General features: G+C 47.0%; 1 protein-coding gene across 13 annotated transcripts in view; it reads right to left on the reverse strand.

The window, feature by feature from the left end:
* KDM2B (lysine demethylase 2B) overlaps positions 1-25466 on the reverse strand; it is a 131561-nt gene that overhangs the window by 39866 nt on the left and 66229 nt on the right. For all 13 annotated transcript variants that reach the window (XM_074321539.1, XM_074321537.1, XM_074321543.1 and 10 more), the window contains 3 exons: positions 21393-21519; positions 18784-19262; positions 8471-8557 (listed from right to left, as the gene is read on the reverse strand). In XM_074321539.1, coding sequence (XP_074177640.1) covers positions 8471-8557; positions 18784-19262; positions 21393-21519 — 693 coding nt within the window. The remainder of the gene's footprint in view (positions 1-8470; positions 8558-18783; positions 19263-21392; positions 21520-25466) is intronic.

Consider the following 25466-nt stretch of genomic DNA (forward strand, 5'->3'; position numbering starts at 1 on the left):
GAAAGTAATCATTTACAGTGCCTTCCTGGCTTTCTAATTACTCCACCGAAGGCAGGGGCTCTCAGTATCGCAATTGCTTTCTAAGAGTTTGTCTTTGGAATTATTAACACAGACAGCTGAGCAGGTTATCCGACTAAGAAAGAAATCCTAGGCTACAGACTTTAATTACAGGTTATTTCAGTTGAACGCTGTCTTAAAGTTCCAATAAAGAGGTTCTACAATGACATAGATGATGGCTGAAAGAGCCCAGGTGAGATTAGATCTTTCTAAGTCAGTGGGATACAAGGGGATGCCTAACTTTGAGGGACAAAACGGTCTAGGGAGCACCAAGGAGCCCATCTTACTCTTCTATTTAGCGTTCTTTCAACAGTTAGTTGGCTGGCACGGGGACACAAAAGTTAAAATAAGGAGAGAACCTCATTCGCACCAAAGAGAGGACTCAGAGGCATTAGGAGAGCAGGTCAGAGACCAAAGAAACTAAAACTGATTGAACTTAATTCCATCTTTTAGATGCTCTGGGAAGATCTTGCTATCAAGTTCATTCATTCAACAATCTCCTGGGCCCATGCTATCTGGGAGCAATCACACATGACAGGAACAAAAATGGACAAGGAAAAAATAAGACGAGCCCTAGTCTCAATAAGCTAGTGGAGGATTAGGACAGATATGCAAGACAGTGCAGAGCAGAATGTGAACATCCAGTGAAAAGAGAAATTGGGGAAGTGTATCAGTGAGGATCTTGGCAGGAAATGGATGGCACCCCGGCACCCTCCCACCTGGTCGAGGAGAAGAGTTTAACAGAGGCTCAATTTACAGAGCGTAAGTAGGGTTAGAGAAACCAAGAAGGCACGGTGATGCACCCTGAGCCTCCTGACAATGATAAGCCATTACCTCCCTTTGGTCCATAGACTAGGGGCGGGAACAGTTACCAGAAACATAGAGAAAAGTTGGAGAAGGCCACGGGAGCCATGGTCTTCAGTGGAAGGAAACAACAAACCTGCAATGATCTCAGGCAGAGAAAGCTGGAGGGAAAAATAGCCCAGCCTCTCTCCTCCTGCCTTCCTATCGCCTACTGGTCCCTCCCATTGACTGAGCCCAACCAGAAGCCAGAGAGCCCAGGAAGCCCTTTGATGCAGCCCACAGAGCCGGCTGGAGAAGCCTGGAGAGGGGCTCTGGGGGGACAAGTAGAAAACAGCTCAGGAAGCTTCCTGCTGAAGAAGGAATTAGGTTTAGCTTAAAGGTAGAGACTCTGTACATGGGGAAGTAAGAAGGGAATTCCCAAAAGGGGAACAGGCTCAGCGAAGCCAAGGCCAGCCAGTAAATAGAAAACACAGCATAATTCAGTTCCCCTGCAATTCTGACAAGACGAGAGGACATCTTGAGATGCTAAGGCAGGGCTACAGGTGGAGACTTGGGCACTCGAGGCCAGGATAGGGGTTTTAAAGAAGATGGAGAGTCACTGAAGGTTTGATAACAAGTTTATAGGCTGAACTGTATTTTCCCAAAAAATTCATATGATGAAGTCCTAATCCCCGTATATTAGAAGGTGACTATTTAGACACACGGTCTTTCCAGAGGTGATGAAATTAAAATCGGGACCTAATCCAGTGATCCATTTCCTTACGAAAAGAGGAGATTGGAAACAGACACGTACAGAGGGAAGACAGGGAGAAGACGGCTAGACCTCTTACAAAAAGCCAGCGGCAAAGCTACTGATCTGTCCTGCCTAGATGTTACATGGTATGATTCTAGAAACTTCCACTTCCTGGCTTCAGTTTGGTCCTAAAGGGGGGTCAGCAGGGGGCTCTGATGGGATCCTTGTCATATGGTTCAGTTACCAAGAAATGTTGGAATCGGAGCTCACGTAAACCTGCCAGAGACCTGGGTCACAGCTTATAAGAAATGATGGTATTCCTGCACCATCAACAATGTTCTTTCAACTGGATTTTCCTGTTGTTGATGTTGTCTACAACTCTGTTCAGAATGAGCCATCTTTTGTGGGCATTCTTTCATCAGAGGTTTTTGCTGAACCTGCTGGACTCCCACGTCCACAAACGATTTAGTCGTCACTTAGGAAAACCCTGGGGATTCCAGACAAGGCTCTCACAGATTGTTTCCCCTGGATTCCCCTCCCTGCTTGTTGACCACCACCTGTGCCCATCACCAGCGGCTGCTCTCCCACCTTTTCCTGCTCACAGAAGGGTCGAAGGACTGGACATGCCTGACATCCTTCACTTTCGACACCCTCTCCTCCTACCCTGGCCCAGCAACGAAGCTGGTGGCCTCAGCTGCCTGAAACCCCAGGGGCTGTCACATTCTAAGGTGACAGTCACCCTCCCCAGCTCACCAAACCCTCTCCCTTCAGGGGAGTGAGAAAGGGATAAAGAAGCAGCACTTTCTTAACCCAGCCCCTGCGCAGGAAACACCAGCCATTTCTGCACCACCCAGGACTGCGTTAGGGAAATTTAGCCATTCAGGCCCTTGTTGGAGATTAAGACTTTGTATCAGCCAAGAGTAACTTAGGGGTGGGAAATGTCTCTAAACAACTCACCCCATTCTGCTGCGGCTCTTCCTTCTGTGTTCTCTATTTCTATTGAGAAAATCACCAGCCTTGTGGGAAGGCAATTCAGGGTCAACACTGACTTATAAACCATATTATGAAAACTTATAATTGCTATCACTGACTGATGGCCTACAATCGAGGTATTTTACAGACAGCATCTCACAGCAGCCTTGAAGAAAGGGCACTATGAGCCCTTTTTACAGATGAGTAAACTGAGGCTCAGACTCCCCCACAACCCCACAGCTAGTACGTGGCAGAGCCAGGATTCAATCCCCAGGTGCACCTGACCCCAGAGCTCCCTCTAGTCATGCAGAAGAATTACCGGCTCAGTGTTTAGAAAGTGCAGATTCCCTGCCCCCCCCCCCCAAACCCACCAAGCCACAGTGTCCAGGGTGGGGCCCAGGAAGCTGCATTTTTTTAAACACGTTCCCGAGGTAAAGCTGATGCCTGAGGACCAGTCCTCATTGGACCATACTGTCTTTCTAGGAAACTGCCTGGCCCTGATTAGGCAACATAAATGGTAGCCACTCTCGCCGTCATCGTCCTCCTCCTCCTCCCCAAATCTAAACCATCAACTTAGCTACTGCAGCTGTGACAGGAATTGCGAGCAGAGTAGGACCAAGAAGTACATGGGGGCCTCCCTCACTGAATCAGATGCATCTCCTTCAGGGAAAGGCTGTGTGTGTCCCTCCCAAGGGACACTAGACTTATCAGACTTCCCAGATCTAAATGACCAACCGGGGAGGGAGGGGAAGAGAAACAAAGCAGAACTGAGGGTGACACACACATCAGGTGTGTATGTGTCGCTTCCTCCTCTGGTTCCTGGGTGGCCCCGTAACATCCCCATAAGGAAGCTGATTCAGTAACTGCTGAAAAGGGCTGTCCCCATGTCCCCTGTCAGGGTACTTGTTCATACACACTCCCGCCTCTCTGCTTCTACACTCCAAAAAAATTGCAGTAATTAAAATTCAAGTGGCAGCCTGCCTTGGTCACTAGAGATAATGGATTAAGGAGCAGGATGCTTCAACAGGCTTACTTTCCACAGGCAGCTGTGGCTCGACCTCCCTTCCTTCTTTCCTCAGTTTCCTTCTCCGTGAATGACCAGCAAGCTAACCGGATAGAAGTGTCTGACTGGTGAGCAGAAGGGCAACTCGCTACTGAGGTCAGAGGTCGGGCCTCAAATAAGCTCAATTCCTCCGGCTGAGTTCTAAGGTCACAGACAGGCCCCCCCAAATTCCGCCACCTGGTCATAAAAGGAAGCGGCCAGACTGTAGTCGGATCAAACAACTCCATCACCACTGGTGGAAACAGCCAATCGGGTGAATGGTGATGGATGGTGATTCAGTAGCATCTTTGATTTGAAAGACACCACATCAGAAATGACCTCACAGCACCTAATCAGTTCCAGAAAAGGACCTTGTCCTCCAGGAGGCAAGGTGGGAGATCAAAGCATTTCTAGCTAATCATCATTTATCATTAATTGCTTGTTAAGTAACCTGACCCGGACCCAATGCCGCTCCCTACCTCAAATCCTGACAACCTCAGTGAGCACCCTTGATCTTTCAACCCAACCTGCATCAAATTGGGAGGAAGCCCGGCTGCAAACCTGGGAACCCAGAGACCCCAGGCGGCCCAGGCACTCAGTCGTTTACTTACTTCTTCCGTTCAGTTAACTTTTTAACCCCACCGGCCAGGAAATGCATAAACATAGCAGTGAGCCTCCCCTCCCCCTTCCCTCCACATTTCACTAAGTTCCTCATAGCAGGGGACAGATCTGGGGACCAGTGCCTTATTCTTCACAAGCTGTGTGGCCCCAAGCATGCCAGAGTACCTCTCTGAGCCCCCAGTTTTCACTACACCATGGCGAGGATACTATCCACCTCCTAGCCCTGCTGTAAGGATTCAGTAAGATGTAAAACCTGCACGGAGAGACTACTGCACACACTGAAGAGAAACACCCAGAGGGCTCGGGCTGTGCTGACTGGTAATCATTTGTTCCTACAGCTAAGTAGGGGGCCATGGTATTCATTACTATATTATTCATATCTTTTTGTGGCTCTGAAATAATTTATAATAAATGCTATGGGCTGAATTATGTCCTCCCAAAATTCATAACCACCAGGACCTCAGAATGGGATGGTATTTGGAGATGGGTTTTTAAAGAGGTAACTAAGTTAAAATGGGGTCATTAGGGTGGAGCCCTAATTCAGTCTATGATGGGTGTCATTAGAAGAGATTAGAACACAGACACTCAAAGGGAAGATGATGGGAAGACAGAGACAATGGCCATCCACAAGCCAGAGAGTCGTCAGCAGAAATACATCCTGCCAAGTGGTGTCTTCATCTCAGACTTCTGGCCCCCATAATAGTGAGAAAACTAGTATCTGTCATTTAAGCTACACGGTCTGTAGTACTTTGTTATGGCGGCCCTTGCACACTCATAAAATTCAAATAAATGATAGAAAACACAAACTACATTGAAAAGGAAAAGACTGTACTACCATGGCTCTAATCAAAATGGAAAACAGTAAGTGTTGGTGAGGATACGGAGAAACTGGAACCCTCATCCACTGCATGGAAAACAGTGCAGCCACTTTGGAAAACAGTCTGGCAGGTCCTCAAAAAGTTAAACATAGAGTTACCATCTGACCAGTCAGTTTTACTCCTCGGTATCTACCCACGAGAAGTGAAGACGTACGTTCACATAAAAACCTGTACACAAATGTTCATAGCTGCATCATTCACAGCAGCCAAAAGATAAAAACAGCTCAAGTGCCCACCACCACATGACTGGATAAAGAGAGTGTGGTCCATCCATCCAGTGGAATATTATTCAGCCATATAAAGGAATGAAGCACTGACAGATGCTACAGTTGGATGAAGCTTAAACATATTATGCTACGTGAAAGAAGCCAGTCACAGAAGGCTACATACTGTAGGATTCCATTTCTGTGAAATGTCCAGAATAGGCAAGTCCATAGAGACAGAAAGTAGATTAGTGGTTGGCAGGGGCTGGAGGAAGGGAACCTGGGGGAAGGCTGGAATGACTGCCGATGTGGTTTCTTTTAGGGGGTACAAAAATGTTCTAAAATTAGATTGTGGTGACAGTTGCACAACTCTGACCATTTTCAATATACTAAAAACATCTCATTGTACACTTTGGGAGAAGAGTATGGTATGTGAATTATATTTGTTTCATTATAGGTGTTAAAAAAAGAAAAGGACTGGTACCCCATAAATGTTGCTAAATGTCAAAGGTTCTTCCTTCTCCGTCACACTCAGTCTTTCCCAACCAGCCTAAGGGCACCAGTTTCTCCCACCAGTGTTGATACCAGCCTGTACCACACTCATGTGCAGACCAGTGCTTATAACCTCCACAGGACTCTTAGGTAAAGGCTACTCCTGCAAAAGCCAGCTTCCTGTTTGCAGGCCTTTGGAGGAAGGGGGACAGAGGATTGATTTTTCTTTTTTTTTCCAAATGCCTAAAGCCCCTGAGGAATGGAGAAAAGACAGGGCACATCCGTAGTCCTGAACTGATTTCCCCCAGAGAGGCTCATTTGGACCCCTCCATGAACTGGGATGACAGTGGGTAGTGGAGTTTGTTTTTTTAAAAGCCCAGGGTCTGCAAACCCTAATCTCTCCCCTAGAGCAATCCATCAGCTAGGAGGGAAGCAGGCAGTGAGGCAAAGCCACTGTTTCCTCTTCAGGTTCAGAGCAGCTGTGGGGCCTGGCTGGGTTGTTTCAAGGTGCTATATCTGCAAGTACAGTTTGTGGTCTGATAAATGGCACTTATATTTATTACCCAAGTAGGGGAAAGCCGACTTTAAAACCCCACATGGATTGGGGAACTAAAAGCAGAAGACAGGGAGGTGAACCCTTTTCCATTCTTATTGCCACCTAAATTCCCATTAAGCTTCAAAGGAAATTAGAACCCAGTACCCATAAGTAAATGGGTGCCCTTTTCCCCAGCAGTTCCACATTTAAGAATATCCCCTAAGGAGATAAACAAATGTGGAAAGAATAACCTAGAACAGCACTTTCCAACAGAAATAATGTGAGCCACATACAGATTTAAAAAAAATTTTTGCGGCCACATTTTAAAAGGTAGAACAAAACGAATCCAAACAGGTAAAATAAATAATCCATTTGGTTTAACCAATGTATCCAACATATTATCGTTTCAACTAGGGTTGCTAGATTTAGCAAATAAAAATACAGTACACCCAATTACATTTCAGATGAAAAATGAATAATCTTTTTTTAGCATAAGTATATCCCGTGTAAAACATACTAAAAATTTTACTTGTTGTTTATGAATCAAATTTAAATGGGCATCTTTTTTTTTTAAATCTGGCAACCCTAATTTCAAAATGCAATCATATAAAAAATAATGAGGTATTTTAACCATTGTTTTTTGGAATAAGTCTTTGGAATCTGCTGTGTATTTTACACTTACAGCACATCTGTTTGGGCTCACCACATTTCAAGTGCTCAATAGACACATGCGGCTTAGTGGCTACCATTCTGAACAGCACAGATCTAGAATGTTCCTCACAGTGGTTTTTTTTGTTGTTGTTTGTTTGTTTTACCCCAGAGTGCATGCTCTAGTCACAGTGTTTTTTTTATAACGGGGGGGGGTGGGGGGGATCAGAAATTAGCAAAATACCCATCAACGAGGAGGCTGGTTGAGTTACAACTAACATTTAAAGAGCACTAACCATCGGTCAATCCTTGTCCTAAGGATTTCACATGCATTATCTCATTTAGTCCTCACAACAACCATTCGAAGCAGATACGGTATAACCCCTGTTACAAACGAGGAAGGTAAGGTTCTTGCTCAAGAAAGTCGTGAAGCTGGGGCAGTCGGATGACTCAGTTGGTTAGAGTGAGAGCTCTGAAAAACAAGGTTGCTGGTTCGGTTCCCGCATGGGATAGTGGGCTGTGCACCCTGCAACTAAAATTGAAAACGGTGACTGGAATTGGAGCTGAGCGGCGCCCTCCACAACTAGATTGAAGGACAACGATTTGACTTGGAGCTGATGGGCCCTGCAGAAACACAGTTACCCAGTTGGAAAAAAAAAAAGGAACAAAGTGGTGAAACTGAGCACAGACTGATTGATGGTAAATCAGTGGGTTGATATCCCACCCTAGCCCAGCCTTTGGAAGGAGACACACCAAAATGTTATCGGTTTTCTCTGGACGGTGGGCTTTTACGTGGGCACTGGCTGAAAGTTTGGTCTCAGCTGTCAATCAGACTGTCCTTCACATCCTGCCCAGTAACACTAACGGGCGACTTCGCCTTTTTGAGACTCAGTGTCCTCACCTGTAAAACGAGAGTCACAAGTGTCTACCCCACAGGGTTGGTGGAGTGTAAATAAGACAACGGATGGAGAGGACTAGGCAAAACGAGCTGATCCAATAAGTTCTAGAGCTCTCACTAGTACTCCTCCTAGTGTCGCTGTCCTTTCCGGTTTGACTATAGACTTTTTTATGGGGAACATCAATCAGTTGTACAAAGAGAACAAAAGTTACTTTCTAAAGAAGATAAAACAGCCCATGAAGCAGCTGGAGGAAAAAGGATGGAAGGAAGTAAAGAAAGCAGAGAGGGAGGGAGGGAAGAAAAGAAAGGGAAGGAGGGGAAGAAAATTGACCTAATGACAAAAGTGAGGCATCACTTCCCCGCAGTTTCTTGAGTGACCACCAGGGGGCACTGCCGGCAGTTTCCATGACGAGGGAAAAGAAAGCTTTTACAAAACCAAGAGCTTGGAATGAACAAATCACCAAAACCATCTTAACTGGGTGCCCTCTCCCAGTAGTGCCCCTTAGACAGGTGCCGACATTCACCTTACAGGAGATGTGAAAGGACGTGGAAACAGTCTCCCAGCTGCGGGCAACTTGCAGTCTTACCTTTGGAGTCTTCTTTGGCCAAGTGACTACAGGGACCCCAGTGATGGCCAGACTGGGGTCGTCATCCGCATGTTCCTTCAGGACACTCTGTGGCCAAAAAAAGGAGCCATATTAGCCCAGGGTATGGGGGAGGTCTCTGAAGGGGGCTAGAGGCCAGACCTAACCCAGCAAAAAAAATAACCTTCGGGGCTCTCCACAGACTCAACGCCTGCCCACCACTCCACCACCACCCACACACGCAGTAGAAACCACGTCAGTGTCACTGATTTATAAATGCTGTCTATAAATGTCCTGGTTGACTTCTGTGTCCCCAAAGCCTCACACAATGACTAACCTATAGTAAGCTTCCAGTAAATAACTTTAAAAAACAACAACATAAAACCCCCACTAATACCCAAACAGGGACTTTCTACAAAATGCCTGAACAGTACTCCTCACATCTGTTAAGGTCAACAAAAACAAGGGAAGTCTAAGAACTGTCACAGCCAAGAGGAACCTGAGGAGACATGACAACTAATGTAACATGATGTCCTAGGTGGGATCCTGGAACAGATGTAGGACATGATGTAAAATCTGAGGACAGATGAACAAACTAGAGACTTTAGTTAATAATAATGTATCGATATTGGTTTGTTGATTGTTAACAAATGAACTATATTAATGTAAGATGTTAAGAATAAGGGAAACGGGGTGTGTGCAGGGTATGTGGAAACCGTACTATCTGCTGAATTTTTCTGTAAATCTGAAACTGTTCTAAAACATAGTCTATTAATAAAAAATACTTTTTTCTTTTGATAGTTTCAGGTGTACAAAGCAAGATAATAGTTAGACATTTACACCCCTCACAAAATGATAACCCCCCAATCTACTACCCCTCTGACATCATATATAGATGTTACAATTCCATTGACTATACTGAAAATAATTTTTAAAATGCCAATCAGACAGTAGTAACAGCCACAATAATGTAAATAAGAATTCTTAGGGTGCCAATTTTTCTAACAGGTACATATTTAAAAGGAAATACAACAGAAAGGACATGATTGGACATGATTCAACTCGTGTGGGCTTCACATGGGACATGAGAGAGGCTACACAGTTGGGGACAGTGGGAAGAATTTCACCACTGGGGGAGAATTTCATCACTGACATTGATTAAAATTGCCAGTTCCTGATGATTATAAAAAGCAGGCAAACTTTTCATCACTTTTGGTTTTTAATTATTGTTTAAATATCCCGCAGACATTGTATCTTTTTTAATGTGCAGCCAGGTGGGCCATTCCACTGCCCTCTCCCCACCTTGGTCCGCTGCTCTGGGTAGGTGGAACTGGCTAGGTGAGGGGTGCCCATGTAAACGCCGGAGGGCCGACTGCACACATTTTGTTGAATGAATGTATGAGGGCAGAGGTATTGAGTACTTTCTCTGTGCCGGGGACCTTAATTACTATTTCATATCCATTCTCTCATTCAATCTTCTTGACGACTCTGTGAGATGGACTATCATCATTTCCATGGTGCAGATGAGGAAACCAGGGCTTGGGGGAACCGGGTGTGTATGAAGGGAACGGTCCAAGACCACTCAGCCAGTAAGTGATGGAGACTCCTCTACCCCACAACCTGTGTTCTTTAACCATAGTATCACTCAGCCTATCCTTTAGAAAAGGGAGGGGGCCCATGTTCACGGCAGCATTATTCACAACAGCCAAAAGGAAGCAACCCAAGTGTCCATCATTGGATGACTGAATAAACAAACTGTGATCTAACCATACAATGCAATATGATCCAGCCTTAAAAAGGAAGGAAATTCTGACATATGCTACAATATGGATGAACCTGGAGGACATTATACTGAGTGAAATAAGCCAGTCACAGATGGACAAATGCTGTATGATTCCACTTATATGAGGTGCCTAGAGGAGTCAGATTCATACAAGCAGAAAGTAGAACGGTGGTCCTGTGGTGGGAGGTGGGAGGTGGGAGGAATGGGGAGTTGTTGTTTAACAGGTTCAGAGTTTCAGTCTGGCACAATGAAAAAGTTCTGGAGATGGATGGTGGAGAACGTGGAACGACAACGTGAATGTACTTAATGCCACTGAACTGCACATTTAAAAATGGTTAAAATGGTAAATTCTATGTTATGTAGGTATTTACCACAATTTTTAAAAAGGGGAGGAAGGAGTGGGGCAAAGCAATCCCTCCCTAAGCAATAGAGTCAGAGGTCCTATAAAGTACAGGTTAGGGACCTAATATCTCACTAGTTAAACTGTCACTGTTATGCTTGGGACAGCTCTCGTTGTAGAGTCAGAACATCTGGGTTCGAGTTCTGCAATTTACAGCTTGTGTGACCATGAGTAAGCAGCAGCTTCTTGTTGTCTTACCTGGGTGTAGAACAGTGTCACCCACCTTGATTTTACACTATGACGCTGGAGGTGATTTTACTACCATGCTTAGGAGCGTTTGTTAAGTGCTTGCTCTAGACATTAAAATAATCCTATCTGTGGGGTCGGGCCAATTCTTCCCATTTCGCCAAAGCAGAAACTAAATATCAGGGAGGTCAAGTGACTTGCCCAAGGTCACACAGCTGGGAGGAACCTGGTGCTGACCAGGTCTATCTGCCTACAGGCCTAGGTCATAACAGGGTGACAAGGGCTCAGGAAACCATTCCAGTAACCTCTGGAGCTGACCTACAAAAATAGGACACCTAGAAAACAATCCAGGCACCACAGTCAGCATTCTCTTAACAAATACAGAAGTGACCCATCCTCATCTATTCCTTGCAAATATGCCAGAGAGTAATTCAGCCACTAACTCCTTAGAAGGCATTTCTCAAACTATCCCCACATCACAGAAGAGGCACTTGTGCCTAAAGTGGGCCTACCCGAGCACAAAATTTCATTATTTCGTGGTTTCTCTTAATAATCCATATGAATTTCACACCCTCCCCCACAACATATCAGGATTTGTTTTTTTCTAAAAATAATGTCGCCCCCCCCCCCAAAAAAAAGTCACTTAAAGGCTTTCCAGGAAGACATTCCATGTTTACCTAAAGCCTTTCTATATGTCCCCATATGGTTGGGACAGGGGCCCATCACTTCCACAGGACATTCTGCTGCCTTATCCCTATCTCAGTCTCTAGGCTGAGGTGACAAGCTCAGATGCTTCCAGGAACCAGTCAGGTAAAGTAAAAGATGTAAACGAACTCGGGCTATCGGGAATGGTGTGGCCTGTGGCAAACCAGAGGCCACATGCCCTTTTAAAGAGGACAAATGCTACTTACTCCCAACCTACTAACCTCCTGTGGGAATGAAAGCCCTGACAGTTATCTGATTTCTCAGAAGTCAAAGCTCCAGTTTTATTTGAAATCTCTCCACTTTTAAATGTTGGCGACTGATGGAAAATATATATATTTTTAAATCACAATGAAGCAAACACATCTGTGGGCTGTCTTGGGCCACAGGCCACCGGTTTACAAACGCTGCTCTACATATGACTGAAAATAACGCCTACTCCCCTCGATTTTCTCTGAGCTTCCTTCTGAATTACCTCAAGATTTCTTGTCATTTCAATATCAGAGCTGGAGTCGGGAACTCACAAGCATTGAAGCGAGAGGCCTCTTTAGAGGGATGACTGGTTACCAAAAACTATTACTGAAGGTGTGAATATTAATAATGATTAATACATTAATAATGATAAATAATAGTTAAAAGTTAATAAAGAGACCTCTCCAAGCGCCTACTTGTCTGGCAATCCTATAAACACACTCCCTGCAGGAAGCGGCGCGCCCCCATGCGTGGCCCTCAGTGGCCACCAGGGGGCGCCATGGGCTCTGCCCCTCAGGAAAGGCCATGTTTTCATTTGTATGTGACAGGCTGCAGGAAGAGATGATCCTAATTGGAGATTTTCTCTCTGAGAAATAAATTGTGCTGAAGGTAATCATGTCACTGGCTTTCCTAGGCTCTGCCAGAATTTATGCACTTCCCGGGGCTCTTGGAAGCAGAGACAAGGAAGTCTCAGTGCCTGCACCAGCCCAGTCCGGTTCAAGTTACACCCTACAAGCCTTCACTATGAAAGCCCAGGGCTGGTGTAAAAAACAGAAAGATTGGGGCCACTGGACCCTTTCGGCTGGAAACTGCCCTGTTTATGACCTAACAAGATAACCACAGACAATGGAAGTGCTGGGTCTCTGCTCCCCCTTATGACAACTTCTCTCAAAGAGCTTAATGTGAACAATGGATTCAGGTCCCATTGTTTCCGGGGGGTGGAGCATTAATAATTAGAATCACCATATGTGACTAAAAATACCACCACTGTGATAATAAAGCAGAGGCAGACATCAAAAAAGATCACCAAACCACACGCTGTAACGCAGCACGGAGCAGCTCAGACTGCTGCTCGGGGGACACAACAGTCTCAGGGGGACCCACCACCTGGCCAGGGCCCCTACAATCAGGTCCCAGGATCCCTTCATCCACTCCAGCCCAACATCTGTGCCTGCTTGGGCTGCACTGTCTCAAAAAGACACATTCAAGTCCTAACTCCTAGCACCTCTGAATGTGATCTTACTTGGAAACAGGGTCTCTACAGATATAGCTGAGAATCTCAAGATGAAATGACCCCGGATTTACTTTAGAAGAGAAAGGAGAAGGGGATCTGACAGAGACCCAAGGAAAAAGGTCATGGGAAGACAGGCAGAGACTGGAGTGACGCAGCCACAAGCCAAGGGACACCAGGAACCACTAGAAGCTGCAAGAGCAAACAGCAAGACCAGGAGAGGCAACTTAAGTGAGCAGGTGTGTTCAGAGTCAGGACCTGAGGACCCCATGATCGAAAAGCTGGACACACCTTCCATGGTTGTGGGTTTCACAAACTCTCATACTTGGCTGTAAATGGGCCTGTTTTCATTCCATGATAGTGTCTGAAACAATCATATCAGCTCTAGCTTACTGAACACTTAAAAGACCCTGTACTAGTGTCACCACGCTGAATCCACTGAGGCATGTGCTCTTACTTTCCCCATCTTAAGTCGAGTTCCCCAAAGAGCATTCAGCTGATTAATGGATGGCACAGGGGATTCAGCCTGACTCCGGAACCTTTGGTCTTACAAGATAACGTCTGCTTGGATAACATACTCTTAATTTAGGATTATTTTCTATTATATTTGGGCGTTGATGAAAGAACAATACAATTGATATTTTTTTTAGTGTTAAAAAAAGATAACATTTTAAAACTAGCTCTTTATTGTCTCTTAAAGCCCCTTAAGTCCATGTGGTCCCCTAATTCCCTGCGGCCCCCTAATTCTACACAGTCCCATAATTCCACACAATAAAAAAAGCGGCTATCTATAGTGAACTGGCATTTCTACCCCCAGCTGACACTCTGGCCGCCATGGAGGCGTGGCATCATGGGAAAGAGAGCCTGGAATTATCTTAATGACGGCTGCAGAATCGCCTTGCAAAGGGGTATCTGTCAAAAGCCTTCCCACATCCAATCTCAGAAGTCACTGCCAATTTAGGTCCGAGCCCTTCACAACCTTGCAATGCACTGGTTATTTTCAAGTCATTTATAATCGATTCGAGGACTAGACCTGTCCCCAAGTAGTCACACACTGTCCTTTCCTACCATCAGGAGCCCCAGCTCTCTCCCTGAGTTCTAGCTGAAAGTATAGATTCTTCTGGGAGGGACAGCAGGTAGGGCGATGCCCATCTTACTGTTAATTACTTTGTCCACAGATTAATGGTTGCCAATCCAAGAGGGAAGAGAGAAAAGATGATGTATTGGGTTGAATAGTGTGCCTAAGAAAATTCATGTGCATTCAAAACCTCAGAATGAGACCTTACTGGGAAATAGGTTCTTTACAGATGTAAGCATGTTAAAATGAGATCATACGGATTAGGGTGGGCCCTAATCCAATGACTGACGTCCTTATAAGAAGAGAAGACACTCAGAGACAGAGAAGACAGATGGCTATGTGAAGGTGAAGAAAGAGATTAGAGTGATATAGCCACAGCGAAGGACTGCCAGAAACCACGAAAAACTGGGAGACAAGGACGGAGCCTCCCCAGAGCCCTCAGGGTGGACACTGATGTCGGACGTCTGGCCTCCAGAACCATGAGAGTAAATCTCTCCTGTTTCAAGCCAGTTTGTGGTTCTTCGTTACGCAGCCCTAGGAGACTACAGATTTCAATTCTAAACCAGAAAGAGGGATGGGAGTAGCTGAGAGCTTGGGCAGCGTGAAGAGCTGGCCAAAGCCAGTCTGGTTCTCCTTGGACTGCTACCTAAAAACAGCTAATCTTTCTCGAAAGGCTTACTAGGGAAGCTGGGTGTTCATTACCTCACTGTTCCTCAAAAGAATTCAGTGACACAGGTCCCTGTTATTATCCTCACTTTACAGTGAAGACACTCAGGTTTCAATCCATTAAGCACTTCAGAAGAGCCAAAGAACCACAGACTCTGGTCCCCAGAAAAACAAAGCACATTTAGTTCAATATCCTGGTTTTACATACTGATAAACAGAAAGGTAGAGTGACTTGCCCAAGGCCACACAGCAAATAGCTAAGAATTTCAGAAACCAAAATTGAACTCAAAGGTCCCTTATGTCCTGATTTCTTGTTCTTCCCATTGCGTACATGCCAATATCCTGCACCTTCAGCAGAACAACAGTCTTAAAAGAAGGGAGTCACAGAAAACACCTCAATGCCAAATCCCAAAGGGTTTCACAAAGATGAGGGGGGAAATGGCTTTCTTGGACTTTTACAAGATGCTGGACTCTCCCTTCCTTTCACAAAGCAAATTAAGTAGGATGGTCATTTTGAATTGAATCTAGATCCGGACCCCACCCCCACCCCAAGGTAAGTTTTCAAGGTCCAAATGAGCTCACTGGGACCTGCTGAAACCATTGGGGTCACTGAGGTATAAAGGACAAACTCAACTTTCAAAAGTTCTACCCACAAAAAAAGAATAAGTTAGACTTCCAGGAATGGGCACAAAAAAGAAAACTTAAGGTGAGTTGCAAGAGCACGTGATCTAATTTTTTAATTGTGTATTTGTCTGTATACACGCGGGTGAGAGGAAAGCTGCAGAAGTATATTCACCAGATGTTTAACGAGGCGTTACCCCCAGGGTATGAGAACTGAGGAGGGGGACGTTTTCTAGCCTCTAGACTGCAATGTTTAATTTCTTTTACATTGATCATGTAACACTATTACACTTGAAACGTTTATACAGATGAAATGTCCAGAGTAGGTAAACCCATAAAGACAGAAAGCAGACCAGAGGGAGGGGGAAATGGGAAGTGATGGCTAATGGGTACAGGGTTCTGCCTGGGCTGATGAAAAGTTCGGAACTATGTACAGGCAGTGGTTACAAAACAATGTGAATGTGCTTGATACCACTTTACAGTGGTTAAAATGGTAAGTGTTGCTTCCTTGAAGGTTCTAAACTGGTGACCTAGCAAGTGAAATCAATCAATATAAAAATGGTAAATGTTATGTGTATTTTACCACAATTGAAAAAAAATACACTACATTCTCTGTTCTCCAAGAACTGGCCTTTAAGTTTGACCCTTGAAAGTGTTTTTCTCCTGGGCTAGCTGAGAGAAAAAAAACACCTTTTTTTCCTTCTCACTCTTAGCTAGCCCCGACGATTTCAGAACTTCGAAAAAGGGCATGGCACCACCAGTTACCGAGGGCACACTATATTCCTACAGGCCTAGAATGTAAAACCCAGAGGACCGGATAGCTGGGTTGAAGATGAACCGCACAGTATTTAGGAAAAAGGGGTTTTCTCTATTCATCCGCTTCCTGGGACTCAGCAGCGTTTCCTTGAGCAGATGACTTTGCAACTGTCAGCCAAACCTGTGCCTCTCAAGAGTCCGTCGCCTTTAGTTCCATCCTGGAAGGGTCACCGTCTTGAGCCATGTGGTTTTGATTCTGTCATGGATGGCACATCATCAGGGAGTCCCATCTGAGCCCCCAGCAAAACAGAATTAACTCATGGGCATAAAATAGCACCAAATGTCCACTCTGGAGAAATGCCCAAACTAATCTTTCCTACGACATAACATTCCTCAGTTCCCATCAGGCCCTTCCTTCAACAGTGACCTGCACCTCACCGCATCTTGTGTTTGGTTTTGTAGTTTGTCAAATGATGTCAAATGCATTTTCTCACTTGACCTTTGACATTTGGGCAGCAGATGCTGTAGAAGTTTTATTTCCGTTATACAAATGAGAAAAATTAAGCTCAGGAGTTCAATGACAAGACCAAGTCAGTCAGCTAAGGCCTGAAGCGGCAGTTGTCGAACCAAGATCTTCTGACTGAATCCACCCCACCCCCCACAGCACCATTCATAGCCGGGCAGAGACAATGCGACAGAAGCTTGAGAAGGCTAATGCTGAAGGAGCCACCTGTCCCTTCCTTGCTCTCCCAACCCGCAACTCACAATTCACCAGAAGTTTCCGATAAGATTCAGAAGAACACTTCCTCTTTCAAACGAATGTGTTTTTAACTCTTAACTCATTTACAATATTCTGGGACCCTAATACTATTCAAGATGTAATTACTGATGAAAATACCTGTTTTCACTTTACAGGACCTCAGAAGAAAAAAGCAGCCACATAACAGAACTTTCAGGTTTCCTTTAAGGAACCCAACATACAAAGGCCAAGACTAGAGGTCCCTTACGTGGGGTCCAGGAACAGGCTCAGGAGTCCAAGACTCCCTGACACGGCATGCAAAATTTTGTGTGTATAAGCATGTTTTCAGGAAACTCAAGAGAAGTCAGAAACCTCCAAAAAGTCAAGAATCAATGAAAAAGACCCATTAGCAAGTAAAGATTTGCTTTATAGGGATGTTTACTACCGAGCTCTTTTGCCTGGCAACTTTCCCGCATTACAAGATCTTAATTTTACAGCACTTGTAGCGGACACACGTACTACAGAAAATGAACTATACCTGGATGAATGATTTTGTACACTGGCTCCCTCTGCTGGTGGTACCTGTCAGGCTACCTGCTGTGGGCCCCAGGTCTCAAAACTCCAGGTCACTAAGCACTTCCAGGGCAGGACAGTCTTAATATTTCTATACCCCGGCGCCTGACACATTTCCTAAATGAACAAATGAACTAATTAACAAGTCCTGGGTAGAGTTTGCAGGCATCAAAAAAGAGACTTCAATTCGGTCTCCAATCCCAGCAGGCAGCCAGATTTACTTGGGAACCAGATATTGGAGAAGAAAGCCCAAACGCCTGACGACTCACACCGAAAAGCCTTAGCAATGCTGAGACAGGAAGCCGTTCCACATAGTGGTGTCCACACGGGAGTTCGGAGGCATTCCTGGGTCCTCATCCCAGCTCTGTCACCTCAGGCATGTCCCTTAACCTCTCTGTGCCTACTGTCTCATCAGGTAAGTACAGATAATGAGGGTACTGACCACTTGCCTAGCACTGGTACCTGGCAGGTAGTGAGCTTCCGACAGACGTTATGATTATGATGGCTACAGGACAAGGCCTCCCAGTGTATTTCCTGTTTCTTAAACACACTGCTCGTGAGCACTCTGCCTAGGACAGCGTTCCCCACCTGGAGGGCTCCTATGCAGCCTCTAAGGCCCAGCTCGAATGCCCTCTCTGCATAACGGTCCCAGAACCCTGGCCGGCTCCCAGGCCCTGGGTACGCACAGCACACTCAGTGGCACTTAATTCCCTGTCACCTGATTTCTTCACCTGCCTGTTTCCTTTGCTAGACAATGAACTACCTGAGAACAGTGACTATCACCTCCTACTTTCCGTCCCCCCACAGCCAGCACAGCTGGTGCTCAGTGAGAGTTGGCTCCATAACTAGGCTCTACTTGGAGACCTCTGAACCCTGGATGGCCACATGGCCCACCTTGGCTGGCCACCTCAAGGACCAGCAAGATGTACAATCTGCTCACGTGAAAACTATATGCTCCAGGGGAAGCCAGCCCAGAGCACAAACCTCCGTGACCAGGACGAAGGAGTCTGTCCCCAAACTCAACAGCAGCTACTCCAGTAGCACCTATTATCGGTACAGCCTCAGATTTTCAACAAGTATGAGAAAGAATTCATTGTCAACCACAGAGCCAGCTTCCACCAAGGGGTGCCCCGGAGGTCTCAATGGCGGCCTCAGCTTGGATACCCTAGATGAGCTGGTTTGAGCCAGGGACCCTCCCCGTGCACAGACACACCCCCAGGAGAGTCTGCACCGAGCCACCCTGAGCCCAGCTGCCCTTGGGAAGCTGTGCTGTGAACACAACCTGCCCAGCCCTCAGCTGCCCAGCCCCAGACACTACTTCCTGCCCACCTTTACACCCTCCAGGAGTGCCTGGGGGTCCTCGATGCCCTCGGGGACACACTTCTTGTTTTCCGGGAGGGATTCAAGTTTCTCCACCAGAGCTTTCAGGCCCTTCAGTTCAAACTCGGTGAGGTGCGTCCATTTGGCAGAGACCTCAGTGCTGGGAGAGCCGGTGGGCGTCTTGGGGTAGTCTGCGGGCATCGTCGTGGACTTCACACTCTCCTCCGACTCATTCGACAAAGTCCTTTTGAGGAACCGCAAGGCGGGGGCTTTGGGCTTCTTCCCGGGGGGCTCCTGGTCCTCAGAGGGGGTGCTGGTGGGCGAGGCAGGGCCATCGGCGGGTGGCTTGGGCACCTTCTCTGCACCTTCCTCCTCCTGCTCTTCGTCCTTCTCCTCCTCCTCCTGGGGCTGCTGCTCACAGGACTCCTCCTCCATCTCCAGCCAGGAATCAGATGAGAAGCCGTCTATGCTGGGCTTTCTTGGGGCATCTACAGGGGGTGGGGGGTGTCACAATAAAGACTGAGAAGAACACCCCAGACTCCCTGCTGGAAGTCCCGGGAACCTCTACTCACTGTACCTCCCCTTTACTCTGGAGATCGAGCTGCTTTGGACAATTCTAAGGTCTATGCCTCCCTCAGCTTCCAGAAAGGTTACGGTCAGTCAGCTATAGGTTCAAATCCCGGCTCAGCTTCCCCAGGTTTTGTGTACCCAGATAGGCTGCCTCACCTCACTGAACATACCTGGCATTTATATTTCAACATATAAAAATAAGACAGAGCACATATGATTCCATTCATATAAAATGTCCGGAAGAAGGGAATATCCGTAGAGACAGAAAGCAGATTAGTGACTGCTTAGGGCTGCAGAGGGACGAGGGAGATAAGGAGATGGTGACTAACGGGTATGGGTATCTTTCTAGGGTGCTGAAAATGTCCTAAAACTTGACCATGGTGATGGTTACACAACTCTGGGAATAGACTGAAAACCACTGATTAAACACATTACATGGGTGAATTGTCTGACATGTGAACTACACCCCAATAACGCTCTTTTAAAAATATGAGGCAAAGAAATAAACAAATAAAATAAGGCAAGGACTACTTCCTTGGAAGGCTTGTTGTGAGGATTAAATAAGGAAGGCGTCACGAGCACAGCTCCCGGCACACAACTAGCACTCAGTAAAGGACGCGTTGCCCTAACGCCCCCTTTCTCTCTGGCAGATGGACCAGAGAGGCAGAAGAAAATAGTGGCAAGAAAATTTAAGAAAAAATGGGCGCCAATGACCCAAACACTGCCTTAAGATTTCCTCGTGTGCCTGGAAACAGAATTGGGGACGTTCTTTTTGTTTTTCGTTTTTGCCAGGCCAGGAACGTTCTTCCACAGCCCTAAGTATCCAAATGAGGGAAGTGACCCTTGTTTCTTGGTCACTTCCCTTGTTTGGGGACTACCACTAAAACAAGCCTCCAATCCCCCCAGGAACATGTAGCTACCACTACAACCAGGGGTTCCCACACTAGTTCAGAATCATTTTTATCTACCAGGCTGGGAGCTTCAGAAGAGCAGGTTGTAGGGTTTCCGTATTTTTCACACCTGAATATTTCCTCATCTGACAGGAACAGGACCCAAAACAGAACCCCCACTCCCACCTCCAGACACAACTGAGTTCCCAGAAGGTGAAGGAGCAGTTCCCAATCAAGACCCCAGCAGAAAAATTGGTTCCCCATCATATGCCCGCCTGAAATCCCTCAAGTCACTAAGCATGGGAGTTCAAGGGAAGAAAGGAAGAAGGCTTAGTGAGAAAAGAAAAACCAAAAAATCTAAAACTCCTGGAGATTATGGCAAAAATCGTGCAGACCAATCGCATTTTTCTATCCTGTGATGAGAAAGATGGAGTGATTGAGGCACTGGGGACTCTGCATCTAGGAAAACCCCTCAGCAATCACAGCTCAGAGGCAGAGGGGAAGAAGCAGGGCTGTCATAGCTAGATGCAACTTCAGGGCAGGCGTCTGTGAGTCAGGATTCAAGGACCAAACCATTTTGGGGGGATGATGTCCCTTTAAGTAACAACAGTGGGGCTGCAGCTGTGGCTATAAACGCTGTCTCCCTGCCTCTGTCAGAACCACCCACTGCTCTGCCAAGCTTGCATCTTCCAGCCCTGGCCACCCCTCCCAATAGCTCAAAGCTGGCCTGGTATTTGGGGGCCTGCCTATATCTGAAGGGTCTGCTCCTATATAGACAAAAACCCAACCCCAGGGTGCAGGGAGCCAGGGGATCAGCTACTAAGAAATAAAAAGAACCAGGATTCTTTGCTCCATTGGGATCCTGTTTCAGCAGTCATGACTGGGACTGGCCCCTCCCCACATCAGCATTGTCACTAGTAAGACCTGGAAGCCACTGATGTGACTCTATTGGGGTCATGATTTCATTTTCTTAGACTCCTGTATTCTAAGTGGGAAGCTGAGAAGGATGGCTTCTCCTGCTAAGGGGTCTCTAGCAATCTGCCTGACACTCTGGCTCAAAAGAATTCCTGGAACCCCGGGACTCTCAAGGGCCCCACTGAAAAAATGGTTTCTGCCCCTGCTGAGCAGTTGAGGCGGTGGGCCCCACCATTCACTCACCAATCAGCATTGATTCTCTCTGGTATTCCTGAGTGAGGTAGGACCGCTGGGTCACACAGTACACATATCTCTCCAAGACATACCAGCACATCTCATAGTAGAAGGGATAACGGAATTTAGGCTGCACCTGAAAGCAAAGACCCAGGGGCAGAGGTCAGTTTCTGTAGAGCAAGGGGAAAGGAGGGAGAAAACTGGGGATGGGGGTATTCCTGGGGGTGGGACTTATTTTCATCATCTTAGCAAGAGCACAAATGGTGTGAGGGAAAAATGGGGGGATGGGGGTGGGGGGACTGGAAGGCAGGAGGGAGGCGCTGGAAAGGGCAAGATGCCAGGAGCATGCACGAATGAAAAGGAGGAAGAGGGGAGGAAGAGGCCTGTGACAGCATCATTTCAGGGTTCCCTGAGCTACATGCCGATGGGGAAGGTGGAGGGGTCCGCTTAGTGCTTCGTGAGATGCAGAGTTGTCTCCTGACCTGCTGACGGAGGGTGCGGAGACCACAAATGTGAGCCACTGCCTAATTCTAGCTACAACAGACACCGGCTCATAGCCGTTCTCAAAAATTCTTGCACAGATTCTGCTATCCCTCCCTCCCCCTTGAAAAACGGAAATCAACTCCCATACCTTACCCATATGCAGACAATCAAGTATCTCCTGCATTCTAGGAGGGAGGTCACACCAAGGCAGACCAATGAGAATGGAGGGGTGTGGCCGCTCCTACCTCTGTGGGCGGGGCTTCAGAGAGGTCTGCCTCCTGCCCCCCACCTCCGCCACCATCTGGCACTGCCCAGCCTGTATTCCCAGGGGACACCCTTGGACACAAGTCCCTGGTGTGACCCTAACGCCGGAATACACACCCACAGGTCTGGAGCAGGAGTCCAGATGGAGATCCCTGTTCAGCTGTTTCTTATAGGGGAGGAAGTGTAGGTGCAGATAGCTTTGTGTATCAGAACTGTGAAAAGGCCTGGACCCCGGGGCAGCACAGGGTCTATACCGATAAGATGGCAACGAAAGATGGGAAGGAAGCAATACCACTGACAGCCCTGGCACAGAACCTTACAGAAACTGCATCCCGAGAGGGCATGGGAGGACTGAAGTGGTGGGAGGGGTGACCCTGTCTCCCACCTCATTTCCAAGGAGGGATCCTGCACGTGCACACTCACTCCTCTCCTGCTCTCTTGCCCTGTCGCCAAGGTGTGTCTGCCTCGAGGGATCTCTGCAGGGGCCAGAGACCCCTCTTCACATCTCCTATCTCCCAGGAACTCAGGAAGCTGAGAGTTAAGCAAGCACACTCTCCACCTCTCTCTGCTGACAATCAACAGGCAACATTCTACATGTGGGATGAAGACAAATACAAGCAGATCCAGATCCTCCATATGCCCTAAAATACTATTTCCCTGCCTCTCTCACAGTGCCCACCTAGAAAAGGCCAACTCTGCCTTCTTTGAGAGTCCCAGCTCTGTTTTCCGTTCACCCTAGGCTCCTCTGACTCAGTTTCCAGCAGTAAGGCCCTTTTCCCACATTGGGGCCTCACTTCTCCCATCTGTGTATTGGGTCCATTTGACCTCCCTGGCTCGGGTGGATGGTATGCCTGGGAATGAGATCCTGGCTGCCACATGTGTTTGAGCTCCTGCAGGGGATGCACAGAATTGGGAACATCATCTAGCGGTTTCCTTGACTCCAGCTACTCTCCCGAGAACCCCAGTTTTATTGCTGGGACAGTATATTAATAATGACATTTTTTCACAGTCACCAGATCAGTGCCCTCCGGAGTTTTAAAAGGTCAGCCTGAGGCAGCCCCTGACCTCCTGTGAAGAAGGGTTTGGGGGTTTCGGCCCCACCCCCACTCCAGAACAAGGGTCAAGTGATTTTGAAACAAATTGACAATACCTACAGCAGGCTGAGGACAGGCAGGCCCGCCTCATCTCAAACCCTCTCTCACATCTCCAGACTTTAGTTGGCAAAACTTAGAAGTTGCTTTTCATTTTTCAAATTTTGGAAGATCGTCAGAGCCACTCTGCATTGATGTGCCTGAGAATTTTCTAGATGGAGGGAGGGGTGGTTTTTTTGGCTGTTATTTCAGGAGAGGAAGATAAGTCTCCCCTCCTTGTTGCTGAGCCCAAAGGAAACCAGCTGGGTGAAGACAAATGCTGATGAAGGAATTACAATTTTTTCTTTTTCTTTTTTTTTTTTTTTTTCCAAGAGAGCACCGCAGGAAACAAAATTGGCAAAGAATTGACTTACAAACAGGTTGTCGCCTTCTACCCTTCGCCTTCAAAAGGTTTCAGCCACAACATGCCTGGGAACATTAAACACACGATTGCTCAACATTATTTGTTGACAAATTCGGAGCCTCACCAAACTGAGTTGTTCACCAAAAGGCAAGGCAGTCAGAAAGCATGCAATGCTCCCAGCCTGGGGGGTCATTAACATCTCAGCGGATCTCCAGGGGTCAGTTTGACTTCCTAAAGGCCCATTCAAGTGGCACCTGGCTTTAGCCTTTCCTCAGAGCAGAGTGACCTCAGGAGATCAGAACCCAAGTTGTGTTGGTGCATCTAGAACTCCCAGGTCTTGAGGACTTGAAAAACTAAAATATGAGGGTGGGTGGAAGTGCCTTAAAATTTGTTTTTCTCCTGGAAAAACAAAAACAAAGATTCAATGAGGGCATAAAATCCAATGGTAGGAGAAAGGTGAGAGGAAGGGTAAATTATTTGCAATTTCCAAATAGATTCATTGGCTGAGAGGAAATGGGGTGTGCTGGCATTACCTTTCCTGAGAAGGCTGCTTTCTCTAGCGCCATGGCGGGGAGGGAGGAAGATAAGTAAGAGAGACCGCAGTTTAATGAATTGATCATTTGGACCATCCCTAGCCCTCATCAACCAAACTAGAGTTAAAAATATGCAGCGCTAATGGCTGAGACGTTATCTTCAAATAATAAACATGCAACACATCCATTCTTTGGATAGTTCTTGCACCCCTTGGAACAGTTTTAGAATGACGGGGGGAAAGATTTCATCTCCAAAGGGGGCAGGAAATGGAAACCCACTGGTCCCAGAATGCGGGCAGCGGCTTGTGCTTGCCTAGGGGCAGCAGATAAAGTCACCTCTCATTCGGCCCAGAAAAATTAAAATCATGAGAGCAAGACATGGCTTCCTAAACCCAGATGAATGTCGGGGTTTCCCTGGTCTGGATGGGGGTGGGGGGTGTCCCCACCTTGAGCCACAAAGGCAAATTCTTTTGCTAAGACAAAACCACACCCTGGGGCTTAGAGACTGCTGGTGTCGTCCTTTGTCCCACCCCCTGTATTTGGTTTCTAAGCAAAGCTATGTTTTAGGACTCTTGAAAAACTATGTTTAAATGGCCATAACCTTCTTAAGGAAGCTCACAGGGGTGTAAAGAATTAAGCTGTAGCGAGCTGACAAGGAGCCCTGGCACCTTGTCTGGCTTCCAGTGCTCCGTCCCCAGTGTCTTTTGTCTGCGTTGGCTCCTAAGACATGAACAATCGGGCCTTGTAGCTAAGCCCTCGCCAAGGATCAGAAGTCAAAGCAGATTAAACAGCCTGCCAGTGGTTCCAGGCTAGCCTGGCCACCAGGACTCCGCCCATCAACCCGCTTCAGGGAAACCAGATGGGGTGCCCACTCAGATGAGGGACAGTGGGCCTTGGGGGAAGGGACCCTGCAGCGCTCATCTGGATGTGGGCGCGACAGTCCACAGGCGCTCAGCATGAGGCTCAGAGTTCCACTCCATTACCTCCCTCCCGCCTCCCGCCTCCCGCTTAAGGGGGAGGGGAGCTGGGCTCCTCACAAAAATGATGGGACCCAAATCCACTGAGATGTATGATCCAGATTCCTGGGGGGAGGGGCGGCTGCCAAGCAAGTGGCCGAAGCCTTTAGAAATCCCAGCCGGACTCCGGCTTTCAGTCGTTGCCTTCTAGCTTTCTCCTTTTCCATCCCACACTTCTTATGGGCCACGCTTCCTAGGCTGCTCACAAACTGGCCCATTCTTCAGGGCCGGCCAAAGAACAGTTGGCCAGAGCCCCAGACAGCACTTGATCCAGACTCTAAGATGACCACTTG

The sequence above is a fragment of the Rhinolophus sinicus genome, linkage group LG16 (genome assembly GCF_036562045.2).
Source record: "Rhinolophus sinicus isolate RSC01 linkage group LG16, ASM3656204v1, whole genome shotgun sequence".
In the NCBI taxonomy this organism is placed as follows: domain Eukaryota; kingdom Metazoa; phylum Chordata; class Mammalia; order Chiroptera; family Rhinolophidae; genus Rhinolophus; species Rhinolophus sinicus.